We start from the raw sequence: 19,950 nt of genomic DNA, 5'->3' as shown, positions 1-19,950 counted from the left end.
AATCTTAAGATTTCTATCATTCTAGTTATCATAGGAGCAACTGGACTAACGAGAAAGAATTTTTTTAAAAACTATCTGGCAAATATACCCAGTGAAACAAGTGCAAGAGAGATTCAAACAATTGCACTTAAAGAGACAATCAGGATCTGAGTTGACGGGTGAATGTTTGGCATCCGGTTAGATGCACCATCCCCAGCTTGAAAATTATTTAAAAAAAAAAAAAAAAAAAAAAAAAGAAACATAAAATCCTTGTATCTGAAAAGTTATCAAATTTGGAAGACCTTAAGGAGTTGCAACCATGTACTTTTTTTTTTGTACTCATCCTTACCCCAAACAAGGCATATTGCCACTTGGACATAAGGAGCTACTAATTGGGACCATGCTTAAGAAAGATTAAGATGTTGATTTATACCACATTAAAACTTCTGCATATCAGTAGTCAGGAAAGCAGGCAGCAGAAAGGGAATTCCAAAGTCTAGCTGTTCTAGAGAAGAAGAGTATTAGAGTAGAAAACTTTCTGGCATTTAGGAACATCAACAGTGAAGGGGTGAGATTTTGTTGCTAATATCGGGAATATATACATCGAGGGGGCACAAGTACAATGAGTTCATCAGAGCACATTCCATTAAAATACTTGTAAAATAAACACAGGGATGCAACACTGCAGTGATGGGACAGGGGTTGGAGCCTAGTTGACAAAGTGTGGACCTATTAGGTTGGAGACCCTTTTTTGAAAAAAAAGAAAAAAAAAGCGATTACTTTCATTATCTAGATGATTACCTATCTTGTCGGACATTATTTTTCTCTGGCCCGGCAAATCAAAAGGATGCATCATAAAAGAAGCAAACAGAAATTGTTACTGTTGTTTAACGATCTCATCTCATCTCCGTTGTCTTTCAGAACGCTTCACCACCAAATCCACACGACTTCTCCTGTCCTTGTGATCTCACATGACGGTTTGCAGGTCCCGAACACTTTCCAATCCTGCGCCCTATAGCAGGATGTCAATGTAGGTCATTCTTTTTCTATCCCGATTTGGGTGTCCATATGTTGGTATCCAGAGAACTAGCTTGCTCGCTTCCTCTTCGCTCTGTCTCATGCAGTGATCGGCTACTCTCATCCTTCTCTGCTGTACTTTCAGTGATACTCGTGGTAGCTCACCATAATGCTGCTGGTATGCTGCGTGGCTCCTCCATGATGTATTGAGGGCCATCCTGAGCATCCATGTGTAACAGCCATCCGGTTTCTTTTTCAGCACATTTGTAAGAGTCCATGCCTCAGCACCACAAAGAACGACTGTTTCTACTGTGGCAACAAATAGTCTTACTTTCAATTTTTCTGAAAGAGTGGATGACCATATCTTCGTCAACTTGTGAAATGCACTCCATGCCAGTGCTTTTCTCACTTCAAAATCTTTTGCAGTACTCTCGGACCATGCTCGAAGGTATTTGAAGTTTTCAACAACTTTGAGCAGAATCCCATCAAGTGCTTTCATGCAATTGGGTCAACGTGATTGAAGGCTTCTGTATGTTTTCTTAGCATTACAGTACAAACCCACCAATCGCAATCCCCCCTCCAGTTGGCTTAGGACTTCTTCAAGGTTTCCATACTTTATCCTATGGTGTTGGAGCGTTCCACGCTGAGTGTGGAGAGTTCCGCCACAAATAGTGCATGAGTAGTTACCAGGGTTCTGCCTTTGGTAATGTTTTTGTTTAGACCTGGCCTTTATTTTTGCCTCTATTTCTGCCTTTCCTTTGTGAAGGCTACTGCGCCGGCAACTTCGGTCTGCTGGTAGCTCTTCCCAATTTTTTGCGTTTGAATTCATTGCCTGTAGGTGGCGCTTTATAAGATCGCGGAATTTCTGCCCACCAAACCTTCTGTACCAATTTTCCATACAATAGGATTTTTGGAATGTGATTGTTTTCCATTCTGGCCACATGTCAAGTCCATCGCAGTTGTGTGGTGGTGAGTACGGCTTCTATGCTCTCCATGTTGGCTCTGTTAAGGATTTCAACATTTTGTATAAGATCGTTCGATTTAATTTTCATCATTTTTCTTAGGTGGCCCTGTTTTTATTGCTTCTAACCGTTTTATATGATCCCTGTAAAGTGTGTAGATTTCTCCTGAATATAGTAGAGCAGGTAATACCACTGTTTTATAAACTTTGCATTGTTTCTAGTCCTGTGTCGTTCCTTGACCATAATCGTTTTTTGGTACTCATGCAGAGAGTGATCCGTGCTGAAATAATAACGTTATTATTTAAAAAGCCATTCTTAACATAGGGAGGGGAGGGTGTTTTGTACCTAATCTGTACTTTAACCTTACAATTGAATAAAAAACATAACCTTAATGGAAGTGGAACTACGATTTAAAAAATAATGCAGATCAGTAAATGCATTAGCACCCGTTTTTCTAGTTTTCCAAACGAAGCACATACACTCCGGATGTGGCAGCTTATCTCCTTGTCTGCACATTGATAAAAAATTATATCGGCCCCAAATAATCACAGTATTTGTTTTTGTTTGCCAAAAAAAAAAAAAAAAAAAAAAAAAAAAGGGGGGGAGGGGATAAAATCTTTTTTATGTTAAGAAAAATCACAGCTTGTTGCATTGAATTTTTTTCTGTTTAAAAAAAAATTTCTTTCGTTTTTTGTTTTTTTTATATATAAAAAATATGCTTGTTGATTTTTATTTTTCGATTATTTTCGATTGTGTTGGCGCCTGCGAAATTAAAAAAAAAAAAAAAAATTTAACAAAATTTAAATTTCCATTCCATTTTTAAAACAACCCTAAAACTCGCGTGCTTTCGACAAGTTTTTTTAACATATTTTTTTTAATATACGGGAATTCTAGACGAGAACAAAAAATAATAATAAAAAATGAAAAAAATAATTTAAAAAATAATTAAAGAAAATAATAAAAATTTTTTTAAATAACTGAAAAAAAAAAAAAAATAATAAAAATAATTTAAAAAAACAAAAACTTAAAAAAATCTTTTTTTTAAATAATTAAAAAAAATAATAAAAAAATATAAAAATAAAAGGAGTGCACCACTAGAATGTGTGTGTGTGAGAGGGTGACAGGCGTATACATTCTTGCCAAAAACAAATAAAAATAAAATAAATAAAAATAAATAATAAAATTTAATATCAAAACAAAGTCAAGTGTACCAACAACAAAAAAAAAAAAATTTGAAAAAAAAAAAAGAAAAGAAAAAAAAGACGACAAAAGTTAGGTTGTATGTGAAAGAAAGGAGGTTTTGTGAAAAAACATTAATTAAACCGAGAGTGATGCGCATGTGTGGAGGTGGGGAAGATGAAACGAAGACATGGCAAGTTCTTTGGACACGAACATACAATCAAAATGACAACTTCCTGTTTATTTGTTCCTTTTTTATTATCTTCACCTTTCTTCTTTTTCTTCAAAGAAATATTTTATATAAAAAAAAAAAGAATTGTGATTTAGATGGGCGTCTTTTACACACACACACATACATACATATCCACCCCAAAGTTCATCCAATAATTATCCCTTTGTATGCCCCCCGTTCTGTGTACAGAGTGCGTGCGTGTGCGCGCGTGTGTGTGTGTGTGTATACCCTTATTACAAAACAGGCTGATGAAACGTGACCCTACCGTTGAGACACCCGGCTACATACATGCAATGGGTGGGGGAGAACTTAGCAGTAACCACCACATTACTGTGCGCCATCGTGCATGTCACTTCGCACATCTTGAGCGGCCGGGAAGGAACGCAGTCGGGAAGTTCAAAGCAGTGGGGGTTAAAGGCAAGCAGACGGGTCCCAAACCCAAACGGGGAACAGATAAGGCGCCCATCGGGGCTAAAACACAGTTCTTTAATGAACCCTCGACCGACGTTTGGTTCCTCGCTGTAGTAGAGAAGACGCGGTCGGTTCTTATGAATTTTGTACAGTTGAGAAGGATAAGGTTTGATGCCTGAACATACAGCCAGCGTCCGTTTCTGTTGACCCGCCGTGCGGAAAATAAAAGTGTAATCCGTGGGATCCTGGGAGAGAGAGCCCTGCTCGCTACTCGTACCGATACCACTACTACTGCTATTGTTGCTGCCGCTACTACTGCTAGAACCTGCGATGGGAGAACCCGCTCGTAAAGCAGCAGTGCTGGGTACAGTCTCGCTACTTGGAGAGTAAACGCTTCCGTTACCTAAAACGGCTGTCGATCTATTACTTCCACCTCTTGAGGAAGCTGGGGTAATCCCTGTTAGAAGATCCTGAACCGGAATCACTACTGGGCGCCAACCTTGCTCGGATGACGAAGTCGCTGAACTGGAGGATGCCTGATTGTCTTCAGACAACTCTCTATTGTTATTGCCGCCACTGCTGCTACTACCACCATGTCCATTCGACGTTGGACTCGTGTCCACCCTGGGTGTCCGGTAGTACATCACCCGATTCCGTATGGGTCGAGCACGTTCCCGGAGGGTGAATTCTGCAGGATCAGGATCAGAATCGTCGTCATAATCGTCGGGTTCTAAATTGTCATCATCGTCGTCGGATGCAGAGTTCTCTGGGGTGGGCGATTGGACATGAACGTAGATTAGCCATGATGGACTTGAGGGGCGTGAATTGGCAGCAGGAGAACGTGATCGGGTTGGAATGGGTGACATGGTGCCAATCGGCCGACGAGGAATCTGTTCGGCCGACGTTGATGGTTGGGGAGGATGATCATAACTAAGCATTTCTTCATCCACGTCATCCAGATCCTCCATTTCCGACAAATCCATCTTCATTTCTTGAATGTCATGTAAACATGTCCACTGCAATATAAAAAATTTATTTTACATTAGTAAAGTTTGGTGATTCAAAGTTCACCAATTAGTTCGTAATTACGTTTCTGAAATAAAGATTGTTTATTTGTGTTACTTATTAATTTGGCTGCTATGAGGTCAAAGCCCAAAGAGTTGACCTTTGCAGACTCTAACAAACTCCTCTGCCAATTTTGGGTCTAAACATGTGAAATTTTATATGCAGGTTACTTGAACATAAGTCAAACTGTTTAATATATATATATATATATAACTACTTCATTTACTCACATAAAATTAATATACGAAAGTATAGATTTATGCGTGAACTTTAAGTATTTACTTCAAAAGTGCTCAATACGTAGGTAGAGCTAGTTAGTAATTTATAAATTATATATGGCGATTAAGCTACACTGAATATTCCGCGTTTCATCCACTGTAAGATTCGTCAGGCTTATGCGCATAAGCCTGACGAATCCTACGGTGGATGAAACGCGGAATATTCAGTGTAGCTTAATCGCCATATATATTTTATAAATTACTATATATATATATATATATATGCACATAAAGTTATGAACAGTACATAGGGCCCGAGCAAAGCCGGGCTGAACTGCTAGTACACAATAAATCCATACGGCGTTTGTTGGAATCCACCCTTATCTCACACTCTTCCAAATGTACTTAGACAAAAGGAAAGGATTTTTTAATATTTCTCTGCACTTATGTAAAATAATTATCCATGAAAATAATTTAGACACTGGTTTATTTTTTTTTTTTTTTAACAAATATTGTATATACACATGTAAATATGTATAAATTTTTTTTTTTTTTTTTTTTTTTTACACAGTGATCACCACTTATCAAGGCCCGGAAGCCACTCAGGGATAAGGGTTATTGCAAGTACATTACGTTAGTGTGGAGATTTGATGAAGTGTTTACTTAAGGGGGCGGTTCATTAGGAATTTGTTAACGTTGGACTTGAACACATCCAAGTGTAGTCTGGTGGGAAGCAGGCAGACGGAACAGAGTTCCACAGGCATGTAGTTCTAAGAAAGAAGCTTTGTTCATGGAATCCGCGTTTTGATTTAGGCACAGATAAAGAGTGGGGGAAACTTTTGACAGTGGATTCAGCTAGACGGGTGTTTTTCGTGAAAGATTGGCGAGGGGGGACCAGAGATCGGAGTTCAGACGAGCACTTGCCATGGAAATAACGATAAAACAAGGATAGGCTCACAACGTCTCTTCTGTGGGAGAAAGGTTGCAGGGTAGAGAAAAGGACATCCCCCACTAAGCCACGAAGCCTATTTTGTACTCTGTCAAGGCAGGATAGGCTGTTTTTAGCAGCTCCTGCCCAGATATGGCAACAGTATTCCATCCTTGGATGTATTTGGCTTTTATACTGCCTCCCGCCTCCCTCTATATATAGTCTTAATTAATCTTCTTATCAGTGAGCGTTTTACATTTTTACTCTTGAAAAAGCCTGCACATAAACGGGCGAAACGTCATTGTAGAGATTTTAGGTCGTTCCACCTCACTTTTAAGTAAGTAAAAGGTAATGATTACCTCAGAATTTTCATCACTGCTTGTATTGCGAGACAAACAACACCAGCCTTGAGGATGAACCTATAAAAAAAAAATATTTTTTAAAATGCTTGTTTTAAACAAGAATGAAAATCGAAAAATTGTATTTCAACTAAAAGCAATGTTATTTACTTAATTGCTATATCAAAATTAGTAACATATTACATTATTGCATAAAACATTTAACTTTCATGATCCAACACTCTGCCAATACTGCAGTTATCTCCCCTTATTTCATGCAGTTACCTCCCCTGTTATCTAAAAAAAACTTAACTTTGTAATTTTTGGACACGTTACCAATTTCGACATGACAATTAAGTAGAAGATATTGGTTTTAACCGAAATTTAATGTTTTTACTTTCGTCAGCAATTTATTAAATGGCATAAATTCAGAAAAAAAAAAAAGAGGAGCATATCGATGTAACACTAGGTGTCTCAGAATTTGGGTGAAATTTTGACCCCCCCCCTACACGAAACTGCAAATAAAATATAAAAAAACTCGTAATTTCTCTTTTAAAAGTGGGTTGCTTATTTTCTTTATGGAATATACTTCCAAAATAAACTATTAAATAATCGAAATGCGCCTTCATGCAGCATTTTTTTTTTACGTTAATAAAATCAATTGAATTTTACAAGTTAATTTTTTTTTCAATTTTTAAACTTAAAAAAATCTATAAAAAATTTTCTATTGGTTAAATTTTTACGATATTTTCATGGTCAATGTGAAATTTTTAAGCTCTTTCCAATAAACTGAATATAATATTTTAGACAAACGTTTTTTTTTTTAATTCATCCACTTTTTGAAATATCTATTAAAATTTAAATAATTAATTTACTCACCAAAGTTTTATATATCACAAATTGAAGATAAAAGATCAATAAATAATATATTGTAAATTAAAACAAAAAAGTGTTTTTTTTGCAAATTTACTTGTAAACTCTAAAGTGTAAAACCTTTATTTAAAAAAATAAAAAACACATTGATTTTTTTTTCTTTTTAATTGGCAGCCTATGTTCTGCTTATATTGCCCAGTAAGTATTGGATGCTGACGACAATTTTTTCTATTTCATTCAATGTTTTCTTTTTTTTTAAGATATTTAAAAAAAAAATTTTTCACTCAATAAAGAAGAATTGAAATATAATAAATCAAAAATTTATGTATTTCTTTGAGAAAAGAAAAAAAAATTCCTCAACTATTTTTTTTTAAATGCAAAAAGTAAAATTTGACTATTTTTAAACTATGGGAACACATTTTTATTCATGCACAAGGCTAGATGGCTAACATGAATGTGTGTTTTTTACTTTCTGTCCATCCGTAGTTTTAAACAAGAACAAACCAGTACTTCCTGGTTTTCGATAAGAATGTAAAAATGCTTGCATAATGGTGCCTTTTTCAAATAGTCGTTTAAAAAATTCTTTTACTTAAAAAATAAATGGAATTTAAAATATAAATGTGGATAAATTCTGAACAATGAAGAATAGAACTACACATTCAATAGCATTTTTTATAGGTAAGTGATTTTTTGGAATTTATATCGATTTTTTATAATCGAAGTAAGTAAAATTTCGTTGATTTTCTTTGAATCTTTTTTAAAGAAAACCGATTTGAAAAGACAAATATTGCATAATTTGCTATCAAACCTGTTATTTTTTTAAAATTTGGTCTTTGATCCTTAAGTGAAAAAAAAATTTGAGGTTGAATAACATTTTTCAAGTAGTTATAAGCTTGTAAAGATAGGAGGTCGAATTATTCAATTTTTTTCCACAAATTCTTAAGATCGGCTTCTGACACTGCTAATGTAGCACACAAAAATAATTTACATGCTCACATGTATCACCATTACAAAAAAGATACAAAACATGACGTTAAAAAAAATGGGGTGCTTGTTCAAAATAATAACAAAAATTAAAAAATTCAATTTCAACTAAAAGCAATGTTATTTACTAAATTGTCATATTGAAATTCGTAACATTTTACATAAAACATTTACTTTCATGATCCAACAATTCGTCATTACTGCAGTTACCTCCCCTGACTTTGTGCAGTTACCTCCCCTGCTATCATAAGCCCTAAAAAAATGCGTAAAACTGATTTTGTCATGAGAGGACGGTTTTTGCTGTTCGCTTTTAAGTAGGTTAGCTATGGTATGATTTCTTATGGTAATTGAAGAAGAATGCATTGTGTGAATGTGGTATTTTGGTGAGAGAAAAATAAATGTAGGAACTAGCTACGTTAGCATTAGTTCGTCATGACCATCCTCCCTCACTCTTTTCGACCTTGTGCCAAATTATTTTAATAAAAAAATCACCTTTCCCCATACACTACTCTGTCCTTCTTTTTTCTTTTCATAAAACCAAAAAACAGTTCTGTATGGAAACCTCCCCCTTTTTTTCCACCTACCTGAAGGGAGGCAATCACACAGGCCTCGTCTCGTCCTGGAAAGTCGCTGATAAATTCAACTCGGTTACGATGCCGCTCAAAGACATGATTGTAAAGTGCCGTGGTGCGCCGCGGTGTCTGTACCAATTGCATTGACCGGTAGAACTTGGGTTTGAAACCGCGCATGTCCTGTTCAAGGCAGGAGAGGTCGAGATTGTGGATCACAATTAAGTAACCCTTCGTTGTGGAAATTACCAACTTTGATGCGTCGGGGGTCAGTTTTGATCGCATCAGTCCTCGCGTGTGGAAAACACGCTTGAAGTTCGGTTCATTTGCCGAATAACTGTCAAAAAGAAAAAAAAAAACACAAATCATTAATTTTTAAAATCTTTAATGAATTAGATCATTCAACGACAACCTGATATCACGCTGACACAAGTGCAAAAAACAAAATAAAAACAGGTGGCTAACCGCGATGGGATAGGAATGTCGAATCTTCCACTTGCATCCACATCAATTACTGCCTTCCATAGTTGTTGTCGTCCCAGCACGGTTTGGCCAACTAATCCTCTGGCCGGCTTTAGGTGGGACTGAAACCGCTATCTTCAGACAATGCCCACCTGAAACCGTAAATATTCTGCATCTCTATCCACTGCGCCACGGGCCCCGAAGTGGATAGAAATGCGGAATATCTATAATTCCAGATGAGCATTGTCTGAAGATAGCAGTTTCAATCCCATCCAAAGCCGGCTAGAGGATTATTATAATTGCTGTGGATGCAAGGGGGAAATTCGACATTCCTATTCCGTCGTGGTTAACCACTTGATGTAGGCCAGAGGAATAATTGGCTGAAATATTATGAAACAACAACTCAAAGATGAGGATAATAGTCTGCAAATAAATAAATAAAATAATTAAATAAGTAAAATAAATAAAATAAATAAATAAAATACATAAATAAAATCAATAAGTAAAATAAATAAATAAAATACATAAATAAAATCAATAAGTAAAATAAATAAATAAAATACATAAATAAAATAAATAAGTAAGTAAAATAAATAAATAAAATACATAAATAAGATACATAAATAAAAAATAAATAAAATAAATAATAAAATAAATAAATAAATAAAATGCATAAATAAAATGCATAGATAAATAATAAAATAAATAAATAAAATAAATAAATAAAATAATTAAATAAGTAAAATAAATAAATAAAATACATAAATAAAATCAATAAGTAAAATAATTAAATAAGTAAAATAAATAAATAAAACAAATAAATAAAATAAATAAAATACATAAATAAAATAAGTAAAATAATTAAATAAGTAAAATAAATAAAATAAATAAGTAAGTAAAATAAATAAATAAAATACATAAATAAGATACATAAATAAAAAAATAAATAAATAAAATAAATAATAAAATAAATAAATAAAATACATAAATAAAATAAAATAAATAATAAAATAAATAAATAAGTAAAATAAATAAATAAAATAAAGAAATAAATAAAATAAATAAGTAAGTAAAATAAATAAATAAAATACATAAATAAAATAAATAAAATACATAAATACAATAAAATAAATAAGTAAAATAAATAAATTAATAAATAAAATACATAAAATAAATAAATAAATAAAATAAATAAATAAAATACATAAAATAAATAAGTAAAATAAATACATAAAATAAATAAATAAATATGAATAAATAAAATAAAATAAATAAAAATGTAAAATAAATAAATAAAATACATAAAATAAATAAATAAAATAAATACAACATTGTTGTCACATCTCTATAACAGACATGACAAGAAAACAAATCTCTACTATTGTAGAAAAGGAACTTTCTTCAGATCAATCTTTTTGAACTCAGGAATCCACAAGTACCCGACATAGTGGATAAAGTATTTGGCAAAAATTCAGTTGTAATGTTTTTTTTTTCTTTTAACATAGGCATCACCACTTATCAGGGCCAAAAGGCCATTCGAGAATTAGAGTTAAAGAATGTACAGTAGAAATTGGACAATATAGTAATCGTTAGTAAATGGAAATTCGGTAAATTTGTTAACAAGTGGAACGGCTCATCAGGAACTTGTTTACGTTAGACTTGAAGACAACTATATTGTAGCCAGCTGGAAAGCAGGAAAACGGAAGACAATTCCACAGGCGTGCAGTTCTAAAGCTTTGTTCATGGAATCTACGTTTAGGTTTAGGCACAGATAACGAGTGGGGGGAATTATTGATAGTGTTTTCAGCTAGACGAGTGTTTCTTGTGAAAGTTTGGCAAGGGGGGAGCATAGACTGAAGCTCAGTTGAACACTTTCCATGAAAATAACGATACAGCAGAGACAAGCTCGCAACATCTCTTCTGTGAGATAGTTACACTCTTCTCGAGGTTGAAGATTCAATTCTTGGTGCAGGCGACACTCAAAATACAATTACAAATTACTTAGAACGTCTACTCAGTAGTGGCTGACAGAACGAGAGTATGCTACCCACTGTGGATTAAATAAAAGGCCTCGTTCAAACAGTTTGTCTGTGTTGCTGCTAGATGAGCAAGAGTAATGCTCCACGACTGTCTTGACTGCCCAAACAATTTCTGCTTCTAGAACATTATCTTTTAACATGAAGCTAGGTTGTTTTGCTCATTTTTGGCCTCTGAGCGCTGCCCCGGTGATTTTCCTTGTGGTGGTTCAGGTATCGTTAACTGATTTGCAAGGGGCGCACCCTTTTTCTCTGCATCTGCGGATGAAGCAGTTACACAAGCATCACTATTCGAAAGCATTTTAAGTGACTGCAATTCTCATTTGCCTTTCAGCAACGATTTCAACCGGGCCTTATGCTTATCTCCAGCTGCATGGGAAGACGGAGCCTTTCCGCCCATATTTCCCAGTTTAATGTTCTTTCCACAAGGGACACATTTTGCTTTGTGACTGTCTATTGGGTGTTTTGCTACCCATTAAGAAAAGCTAGGATCTGCAATACATGAAGCCACTTAATATTAAAACTTGTCTTCTTACTCATCTTTCCAAATCACAGCAGTTCTAAAAACAATAAATACAAGCATTATTGAAATGGAGATTTAAATACTTTTGTTAAATTTACTAACACTATACTAACGGGACTCTTTGCCAAGGTGGTCAGAGTACCAACACCACCAGTGAGCCTCTTATGCCAGGCTACGCCATGAACAGTAACCATGGGAAATCCAGTTCAGCTAGGTTTCAAGGTAAGTGGACTGTTAAAATAATTTTGTTCTACAGTGCAATACAATGGCTACATATGAGAATGAAATTCTTGTGTTACCTTCACATTGACAGCTTGCATTCTTCACCAGAGAAAAACACCACTGAGATGGCAGTAAATGAATTAGTACTCTTAAAATTTAACTTTTCCCTGACTTTTTTCAAAGATGTAAATTTTCCCTGACTCAGAGTGAAATTCCCTGACTTTTCCCTGACCTTGAAGATTTTTTCCCTGACTTTTCCCTGACCTTGAAGATTTTTTCCCTGACTATTTCCTGACCTTGAAGATTTTTTCCCTGACTTTTCCCTGACTTTGAAGATTTTTTCCCTGACTATTTCCTGACTTTGAAGATTTTTTCCCTGACTATTTCCTGACTTTGAAGATTTTTTCCCTGACTATTTCCTGACCTTGAAGATTTTTTCCCTGACTTTTCCCTGACCTTGAAGATTTTTTCCCTGACTATTTCCTGACTTTGAAGATTTTTTCCCTGACTATTTCCTGACTTTGAAGATTTTTTCCCTGACTATTTCCTGACCTTGAAGATTTTTTCCCTGACTATTTCCTGACCTTGAAGATTTTTTTCCTGACTATTTCCTGACCTTGAAGATTTTTTCCCTGACTTTTCCCTGAATTTGAAGATTTTTTCCCTGACTATTTCCTGACTTTGAAGATTTTTTCCCTGACTATTTCCTGACCTTGAAGATTTTTTCCCTGACTTTTCCCTGACTTTGAAGATTTTTTCCCTGACTATTTCCTGACCTTGAAGATTTTTTTCCCTGACTATTTCCTGACCTTGAAGATTTTTTCCCTGACTATTTCCTGACTTTGAAGATTTTTTCCCTGACTATTTCCTGATCTGTGGCAACCATGTTACATCGACTGAAACGTTATGAAAATAACACGCAAGATGAGAATAATAATAAGAATAATACAATAGGTAAAAAGTAAATTGGTTCGATTTTGAAACGTTCATTTCTTACCTGTTAATGTCCCACGTGTATATACTGTCGTCGAAACCCGATGTTAACAAAAGACTGTGTGCCGCATCGTACTCGATATTTTTCACCCAGTTGGAATGGCCGCGCAAAGTACGAATCTCATGCCGCAAGAAACGGACATCCCATAAAGAAACGGTTGTGTCATCCGAACATGTCGCAAAAACTCGAGAATCAAGAAACCTTAAAAAAAAAAAGAAAAAAAAAAGGGGAAATATATAAATACATATGCGTTACAAATTTACAAAAATAAAAAAAAGGGAAATATATATGTGCGTTACAAATTTACAAAAATAAAAAAAAGGGAGTATATATGTGCGTTAAAAATTTACAAAAATAAAAAAAAGGGAGTATATATGTGCATTACAAATTTACAAAAATAAAAAAAGGGAGTATATATGTGCATTACAAATTTACAAAAATAAAAAAAAGGGAAATATATATGTGTGCATTACAAATTTACAAAAATAAAAAAGGGAGTATATATGTGCATTACAAATTTACAAAAATAAAAAAAGGGAAATATATATGTGCGTTACAAATTTACAAAAATAAAAAAAAAGGGAAATATTTATGTGCATTACAAATTTACAAAAATAAAAAAAAGGGAGTATATATGTGCATTACAAATTTACAAAAATAAAAAAAAGGGAAATATATATGTGCATTACAAATTTACAAAAATAAAAAAAAGGGAAATATATATACATGTACGTTACAAATTTACAAAAATAAAAAAAAAGGGAGTATATATGTGCGTTAAAAATTTACAAAAATAAAAAAAGGGAAATATATATGTGCGTTACAAATTTACAAAAATAAAAAAAAGAGGGAAGTATATATGTGCATTACAAATTTACAAAAATAAAAAAAAGGGAGTATATATGTGCATTACAAATTTACAAAAATAAAAAAAAAGGGAAATATATATGTGTGCATTACAAATTTACAAAAATAAAAAAAAGGGAAATATATATGTGCATTACAAATTTACAAAAATAAAAAAAGGGAAATATATATACATGTACGTTACAAATTTACAAAAATAAAAAAAAGGGAGTATATATGTACGTTACAAATTTACAAAAATAAAAAAAAGGGAGTATATATGTGCGTTAAAAATTTACAAAAATAAAAAAAGGGAAATATATATGTGCGTTACAAATTTACAAAAATAAAAAAAAGGGAAATATATATGTGCGTTACAAATTTACAAAAATAAAAAAAGGGAAATATATATGCACGTTACAAATTTACAAAAATAAAAAAAGGGAAATATATATGTGCGTTACAAGTTTACAAAAATAAAAAAAAGGGAAATATATATGCGCGTTACAAATTTACAAAAATAAAAAAAAGGGAAATATATATGTGCGTTCCAAGTTTTCAAAAATAAAAAAAGGGAAATATATATGTGTGTTACAAATTTACAAAAATAAAAAAAAGGGAAATATATATGCGCGTTACAAATTTACAAAAATAAAAAAAGGGAAATATATATGTGCGTTACAAGTTTACAAAAATAAAAATGTACATTCTTCTTTCACAAACGGTTAAAAAATTCATGTACACTCTCAAAAATTTTTGCAAGGAATGCATGCAGCCAATATATATATATATATATATATATTGGCAGGGCCCAACTCTCTTCCTGATCTACATCAATGCTCTCCCAAAACACATGCTTAAATCATTCATTAACATCTATGCTGATGACATGACCATCTATGGCAAAACATCAAAGGCTGTAAATGACAAAGTTCTCTCTGATTTTCTCTCCTCTGATCTTGAGTGTGTGGTACAGTGGGGGAGAGGTGGCTGGTTACTTTTAATGTATCTAAAACCAAGCTCCTATCTTTACATCATCAACGCTCTGATCCCCATCTGGCATCAATTAAAATGGATGGCTCTTGTCTTGTGGAGGCTCCATGTTTTGACAAGCTTCTGGGATTGAACTTTACTCCTGATCTAAATTGGAACACGTACATCAAATCTGTTGTCAAGGTTGCTGGAAAAATGGTGGGATCCTTCTATCGCTCCAGAAAATATCTCACTGCTGATGCAATTCTCCATCTATGTAAAAGCCAAGTACATTCAAGGATGGAGTACTGCTGCCACATCTGGACAGGAGCTGCTAAAAATAGCCTATTCTGCCTTGACAGAGTACAAAATAGACTCCATGGCTTAGTGGGGGATACTCTTTTCTCTTCCCTGCAACCTCTCTCCTATAGAAGAGACGTTGCGATCCTGTCTTTGTTTCATTGCTATTTCCATGCCAAGTACTCGTCTGAGCTCCAATCTCTGGTCCCCCCTCACAAATCTTTAAGGAAAAACACCAGTCTAGCTTAAATCACTGTCAGTAATTTTCTCCATTCTTTATCTATGCCTAAATCAAAACGTAGATTCCATGAACAAAGCTTCTTTCTTAGAAGTGCACGCCTGTGGAACTCTCTTCTGTTTGCCTGTTTCCCACCTGACTACAACTTGGAGGTCTTCAAGTCCAACATAAACAAATTCCTGATAAATCACCCCCTTAAGTAAGACTCGTCATCAAATCTCCATTACTAACGATGACTACGATATTATCTCATTGATTACTATACACGCAATAACCCTTATCCCCGAGTGGTTTCTGGGCCTTGATAAGTGGTGACTACCATGTAAATATATATATATATATATATATATATATATATATATAAACGCACTCTCCAATCGGGTCAGATGTACGAGATTCAAGCAACTTAAATTATCTGAAACCAACGCAGATGATTTGTTTTATAGTGATGAAGACTTTGTGTAGGACCATCCACATTTTTTAAAACCACTGCTTACCTCAATCGATGCAAATGACTGCCACAAGACAAACCAAATAGTAGACCTCAAGTTTTACACCAGAGTTTTCCTTCTAGATGCAAGTCTTAATGAAGACTGATAGTGCATCTTTCCAGATTTTTCCGATTCCAATTCATTGTCCCAACACTAATATAAACATATTTATATATATTTTTTGGGCTGTGTTCATTCCTTACATAAATTTTTTTAACCATTTGTGAAAGAAGAATGTACTTTTTTATTTTTGTAAATTTTTAACGCACATATATATATATATATATATATATACATATATATTTATTACTTGAGGGTAAACAGTTACATATGGTCGCTACAAATAACCATCTGTTTCAGTCAATGAGACTTCCTCAGATGACCTGGAACCTCTCAATGTCACAAAGAAAAATGGAAAAAATTAGAATGCTTTCTAATTTTTTCCTCATTGTCTTCATTGGTTCCGACTTTTGAACACCTCAAACCTGGGTATATATATATATGTGTAAGGCACAATCACATTGACACACCGGTTCTCACCAGATCACTGAAGTTAAGCAACAATGAGCCTGGTTAGTACCAGATGGGTGACCATTTGGGAAGGCTAGGCGCTGTATGTATTGCGCTGAGATAAAAATTTCCAGGCCGGTATCTGGGGGCACGTTTAATTCACTGGAAGAGATGCAACCCCAGTCTTCATTAAAACATGCATCTAGCAGAAGGCAAAACTATTATATAAAAACCTGTCTTGTGGCAACTATTGCACCAAAGAGGATCAGCAGTTATACTAAAAAGAAATTTTGAAGTATGATAGGTTATGAAAAGGAAGGGTTGTAAAGAGATAGCTTCGAATTTGGGGGTATCACAACCAAAGCAAAATATGATGAAAGTAAAAATAAAATAGATAAACCCCATAATTTATTATACCATACCTGTTCACACTGAAACACTTATCTCAATATTCTGTGGATCTATATTAAAAACCCTTGTTAAACTTTGTAAAATCCATCTATCATTATATGTGATCAGTTTTCTATAATAGTCAACCATATAGGAGCCTATTTGTGACCACACACACACACACACACACACACACACACACACACACACACACACACACACACACACACACACACACACACACACAGACGTTCAGCTTTATATTATAGATATATATATATATCTATAAAAGTGTGTCTGTGTACATTTCCTTACACAATAACTCTGTCAATTTTTAGTCTACAGACTCGAAATTTGATATACAGGGTACTGCGATTTAGGAAAATCGATGTGATCGGTTTTTGGCCAGAAATTTGGCGATTAAGGGGTAAAAGTTCAACGATTTGACCTTTGAGAACTCTACCAAACTCCTCCGACAATTTTCGATCTAAACACTTGAAATGTTAGATATAGGTTCCTTGGACATGGATCTAACTTAATAACTTGATTTGAGCCCAAAACAATAAATGTTAAGAGGTCATAATAGGGGTCAAAGTTAAAAAAAAATTGACCGCTTTTTTTTTTTTTTTTTTTGCTCAACATGCACCTCCAAATACCCAGGCAACGCCGGGCACCCATGCTAGTATATCTATAAAAGTGAACGTGTCTGTGTGTCTGTGTACATTTCCCTACGCTATAACTCTGTCAATTTTCAGTCTACAGACTCGAAATTTGATATACAGGGTACTGAGATTTGGGAAAATGGTTTTCAGATAAATATTTGGCTGTTAAGGGGTCAAAGTTCAATGATTTGACCTTTGAGAACTCTATCAAACTCCTCCGACAATTTTGGGTCTAAACACTTGAAATTTTAGATATAGGTTCCTTGGACATGGATCTAACTTAATAACTGTATTTGAACCCAAAACAATAAATGTTAAGGGGTCATAATAGGGGTCAAGTTTTAAAAATTGACCTTTTTTTTTTTTTTGCTCAGCATACACCTTCAAACACCCGGGCACACATGTTAGTATATATATATATATATATATATATATATATATATATATATATATATATATATATGAGAGGGAGATAATGGCAGAAAGAGAAAGAGTGATAAAAGTATGAAAGAAATGATTACCTCACACAATTGACACAGTCTGTATGGGCCTTGGCCTTATGTCTGATCAACCTGGCGTTAAAAGGGTCAAATAGTAAAATACTTTGACGCTCACAGGCAGCTACAAGCAGTGATCTGCAAAAGAAGGGGAAAAATATAAAACTAAAAAAACAAAACAAAAAAAATAAACAGACTATACTAAAAAAAAAAAACATATATATATATATACTCAAAAAAATTATATACATACTAAAAGAAACATATACTAAAAAAATAACACATATATTTATACGACAAAGGTGAAGAGGATGGAAAAAAAGAAAAAAAAATTCAAATTAGGCGAAACTACACATAGTAAATTAGTAATAAAAACAGTAAAACGACAGAGAACAAATCAATCAATAAGTAGGATGCACAGGAAGAACAACCCTGACGATGGTCAATCGAGACCGAAAACGTTTAGTAAACTAGGGGACTTTATAAGAACTTTGGATCCCACAACAAAAATACTTGTACGAAAACAAGAAAAATTCGAAAGAAAGATCATAAAAAGAAGAATGAAGATCCTCTCCAATAAAATATGTGCGAATAACATATATATATATATATATATATATATATATATATATATATATATACATATATATATCTGATAGGTTGAGAGTACTGGATAGACAGTTCCTGGCTGCTATTCCTGACTGGTAGTACAGGAGCCCTAACTCTTTGGTAGCGCTTAGAGAGGCTGCTCCATCAACAGTTGTATAATATCGGGTTGTTTGTAGTGCCATGTCGCACATGGAAAGGGACCCTGCACTCATCCCCAGTGGGCTATCCCGAGGCCACAATCCTAGTACATGGCAGGACAACTGATTATCTACTTGTGTTGCATGTCTGGTATTCTGCATAACCACTTGTTAAGCATCCCTTACCTAAACTGAAACTCTTAAAAAAAAAATGACAGTACAATAAAAAATTACGCTAAAACCGGGCCCAAACTTAACCAACCTGCCTTCTCCCTTGAGGCTTGCATTTACGAACATCCGTGGGCTTAGAACTAATTTAAATGATGTCGAAGCATTTCTCCTAACAAACACCCCGGATATCTTAGCACTAAGTGAGACTAACCTACACTCCTCCATCCCCTCTAACTACTTTAACATGCCTGGCTATCTCCCACTCTGCCGTAAGGACTGACAGACATATGCATGGACTTGGAGTCTACATTCGTAACACCCTCCCCTTGACTAGAGAAACAAACCTAGAATCGGACGATCAAGCCTTTATGTGTTTTAGACTAAACATGTAATATAACCTAGCTACTTTTATTTGCTCTACCACTTTCCCTCGACCCAGGACTGCACCATAATAAACAAAGTCTCTGACAGCATAGACACAGAACTCTCCCTCAACATTAGCGCACAAGTACATGCATTTGGTGATTTTACTGTCCACCACAAAACTGGCTTGGATTCTCTACTTACACAGATGCAGCGGGCAGCAGAACACATAGCTTCGCTATATCTCACTCCCTATCACAAATGGTTACATTCCCAACCCGTTTCCCTGATCAGCAAGAACAACACGCATCAATTCTAGATCTGTTTTTGACCACAGTTCCTGAGGATTGTATAACAAATGCTGACAGCCCACTCGGGAACACTAATCATGCAGTGATAATGGTCGAAATCGCCCTAAACTCTAGACCCAAAACTGAAGAGCCAGTGCTCAAAACAATGAGATATTATAAAAAGGCTGACTGGGAAGCCATCAGAGATCTTATCAAAGATGCCCCATGAGGAAATATTTTTTCTCTTCCTGCTGAACAGTGAGCAAATGAGACCACTGAATGGTTCAAAACGGCAATTGAAGCACATGTTCCCATGCAAAAATTTTATAGCAAGCCCCACTCTCCCCAATGGTTTACTTCGACTTGCGCAACTGCCATTGCTCAAAGGTAGCATGCATACCGCAGATTTAACCGACATAAGTCCAGTTCAAACAGACAGAAGTATATAGAAGCTAGAAGTAATGTTAAGAAAGAAATAGTGA

At 34.4% G+C, this 19,950-nt stretch overlaps 2 protein-coding genes across 2 annotated transcripts in view; both read right to left on the bottom strand.

Annotated features, from left to right (window-relative positions):
- Nucleotides 1-991: 991 nt before the first annotated feature.
- LOC145267146 (uncharacterized) lies at nt 992-1,495 on the bottom strand. The gene has a single exon (XM_080123192.1). The coding sequence runs from the start codon at nt 1,493-1,495 to the stop codon at nt 992-994; it is 504 nt and encodes a 167-aa protein (XP_079979318.1).
- A 1,862-nt stretch (nt 1,496-3,357) lies between these two features.
- LOC145266957 (DDB1- and CUL4-associated factor 10 homolog) overlaps nt 3,358-19,950 on the bottom strand; it is a 29,807-nt gene continuing 13,214 nt past the window's right edge. Inside the window, exons 2-6 of the mRNA XM_080122780.1 lie at nt 17,923-18,036; nt 12,996-13,193; nt 8,771-9,092; nt 6,351-6,410; nt 3,358-4,796 (exon numbers count right to left, since the gene is read on the bottom strand). Of these exons, the coding sequence (XP_079978906.1) occupies nt 3,603-4,796; nt 6,351-6,410; nt 8,771-9,092; nt 12,996-13,193; nt 17,923-18,036 (1,888 nt within the window). The 3' untranslated portion in view covers nt 3,358-3,602. The remainder of the gene's footprint in view (nt 4,797-6,350; nt 6,411-8,770; nt 9,093-12,995; nt 13,194-17,922; nt 18,037-19,950) is intronic.

Source organism: Euprymna scolopes, chromosome 42, assembly GCF_053919585.1.
Source record: "Euprymna scolopes isolate OS-2025 chromosome 42, ASM5391958v1, whole genome shotgun sequence".
Classification (NCBI taxonomy): Eukaryota; Metazoa; Mollusca; class Cephalopoda; order Sepiida; family Sepiolidae; genus Euprymna; species Euprymna scolopes.
The sequence above is the reverse complement of the archived record's forward strand: the minus strand, read 5'-3'. Positions and strand labels throughout refer to the sequence as shown.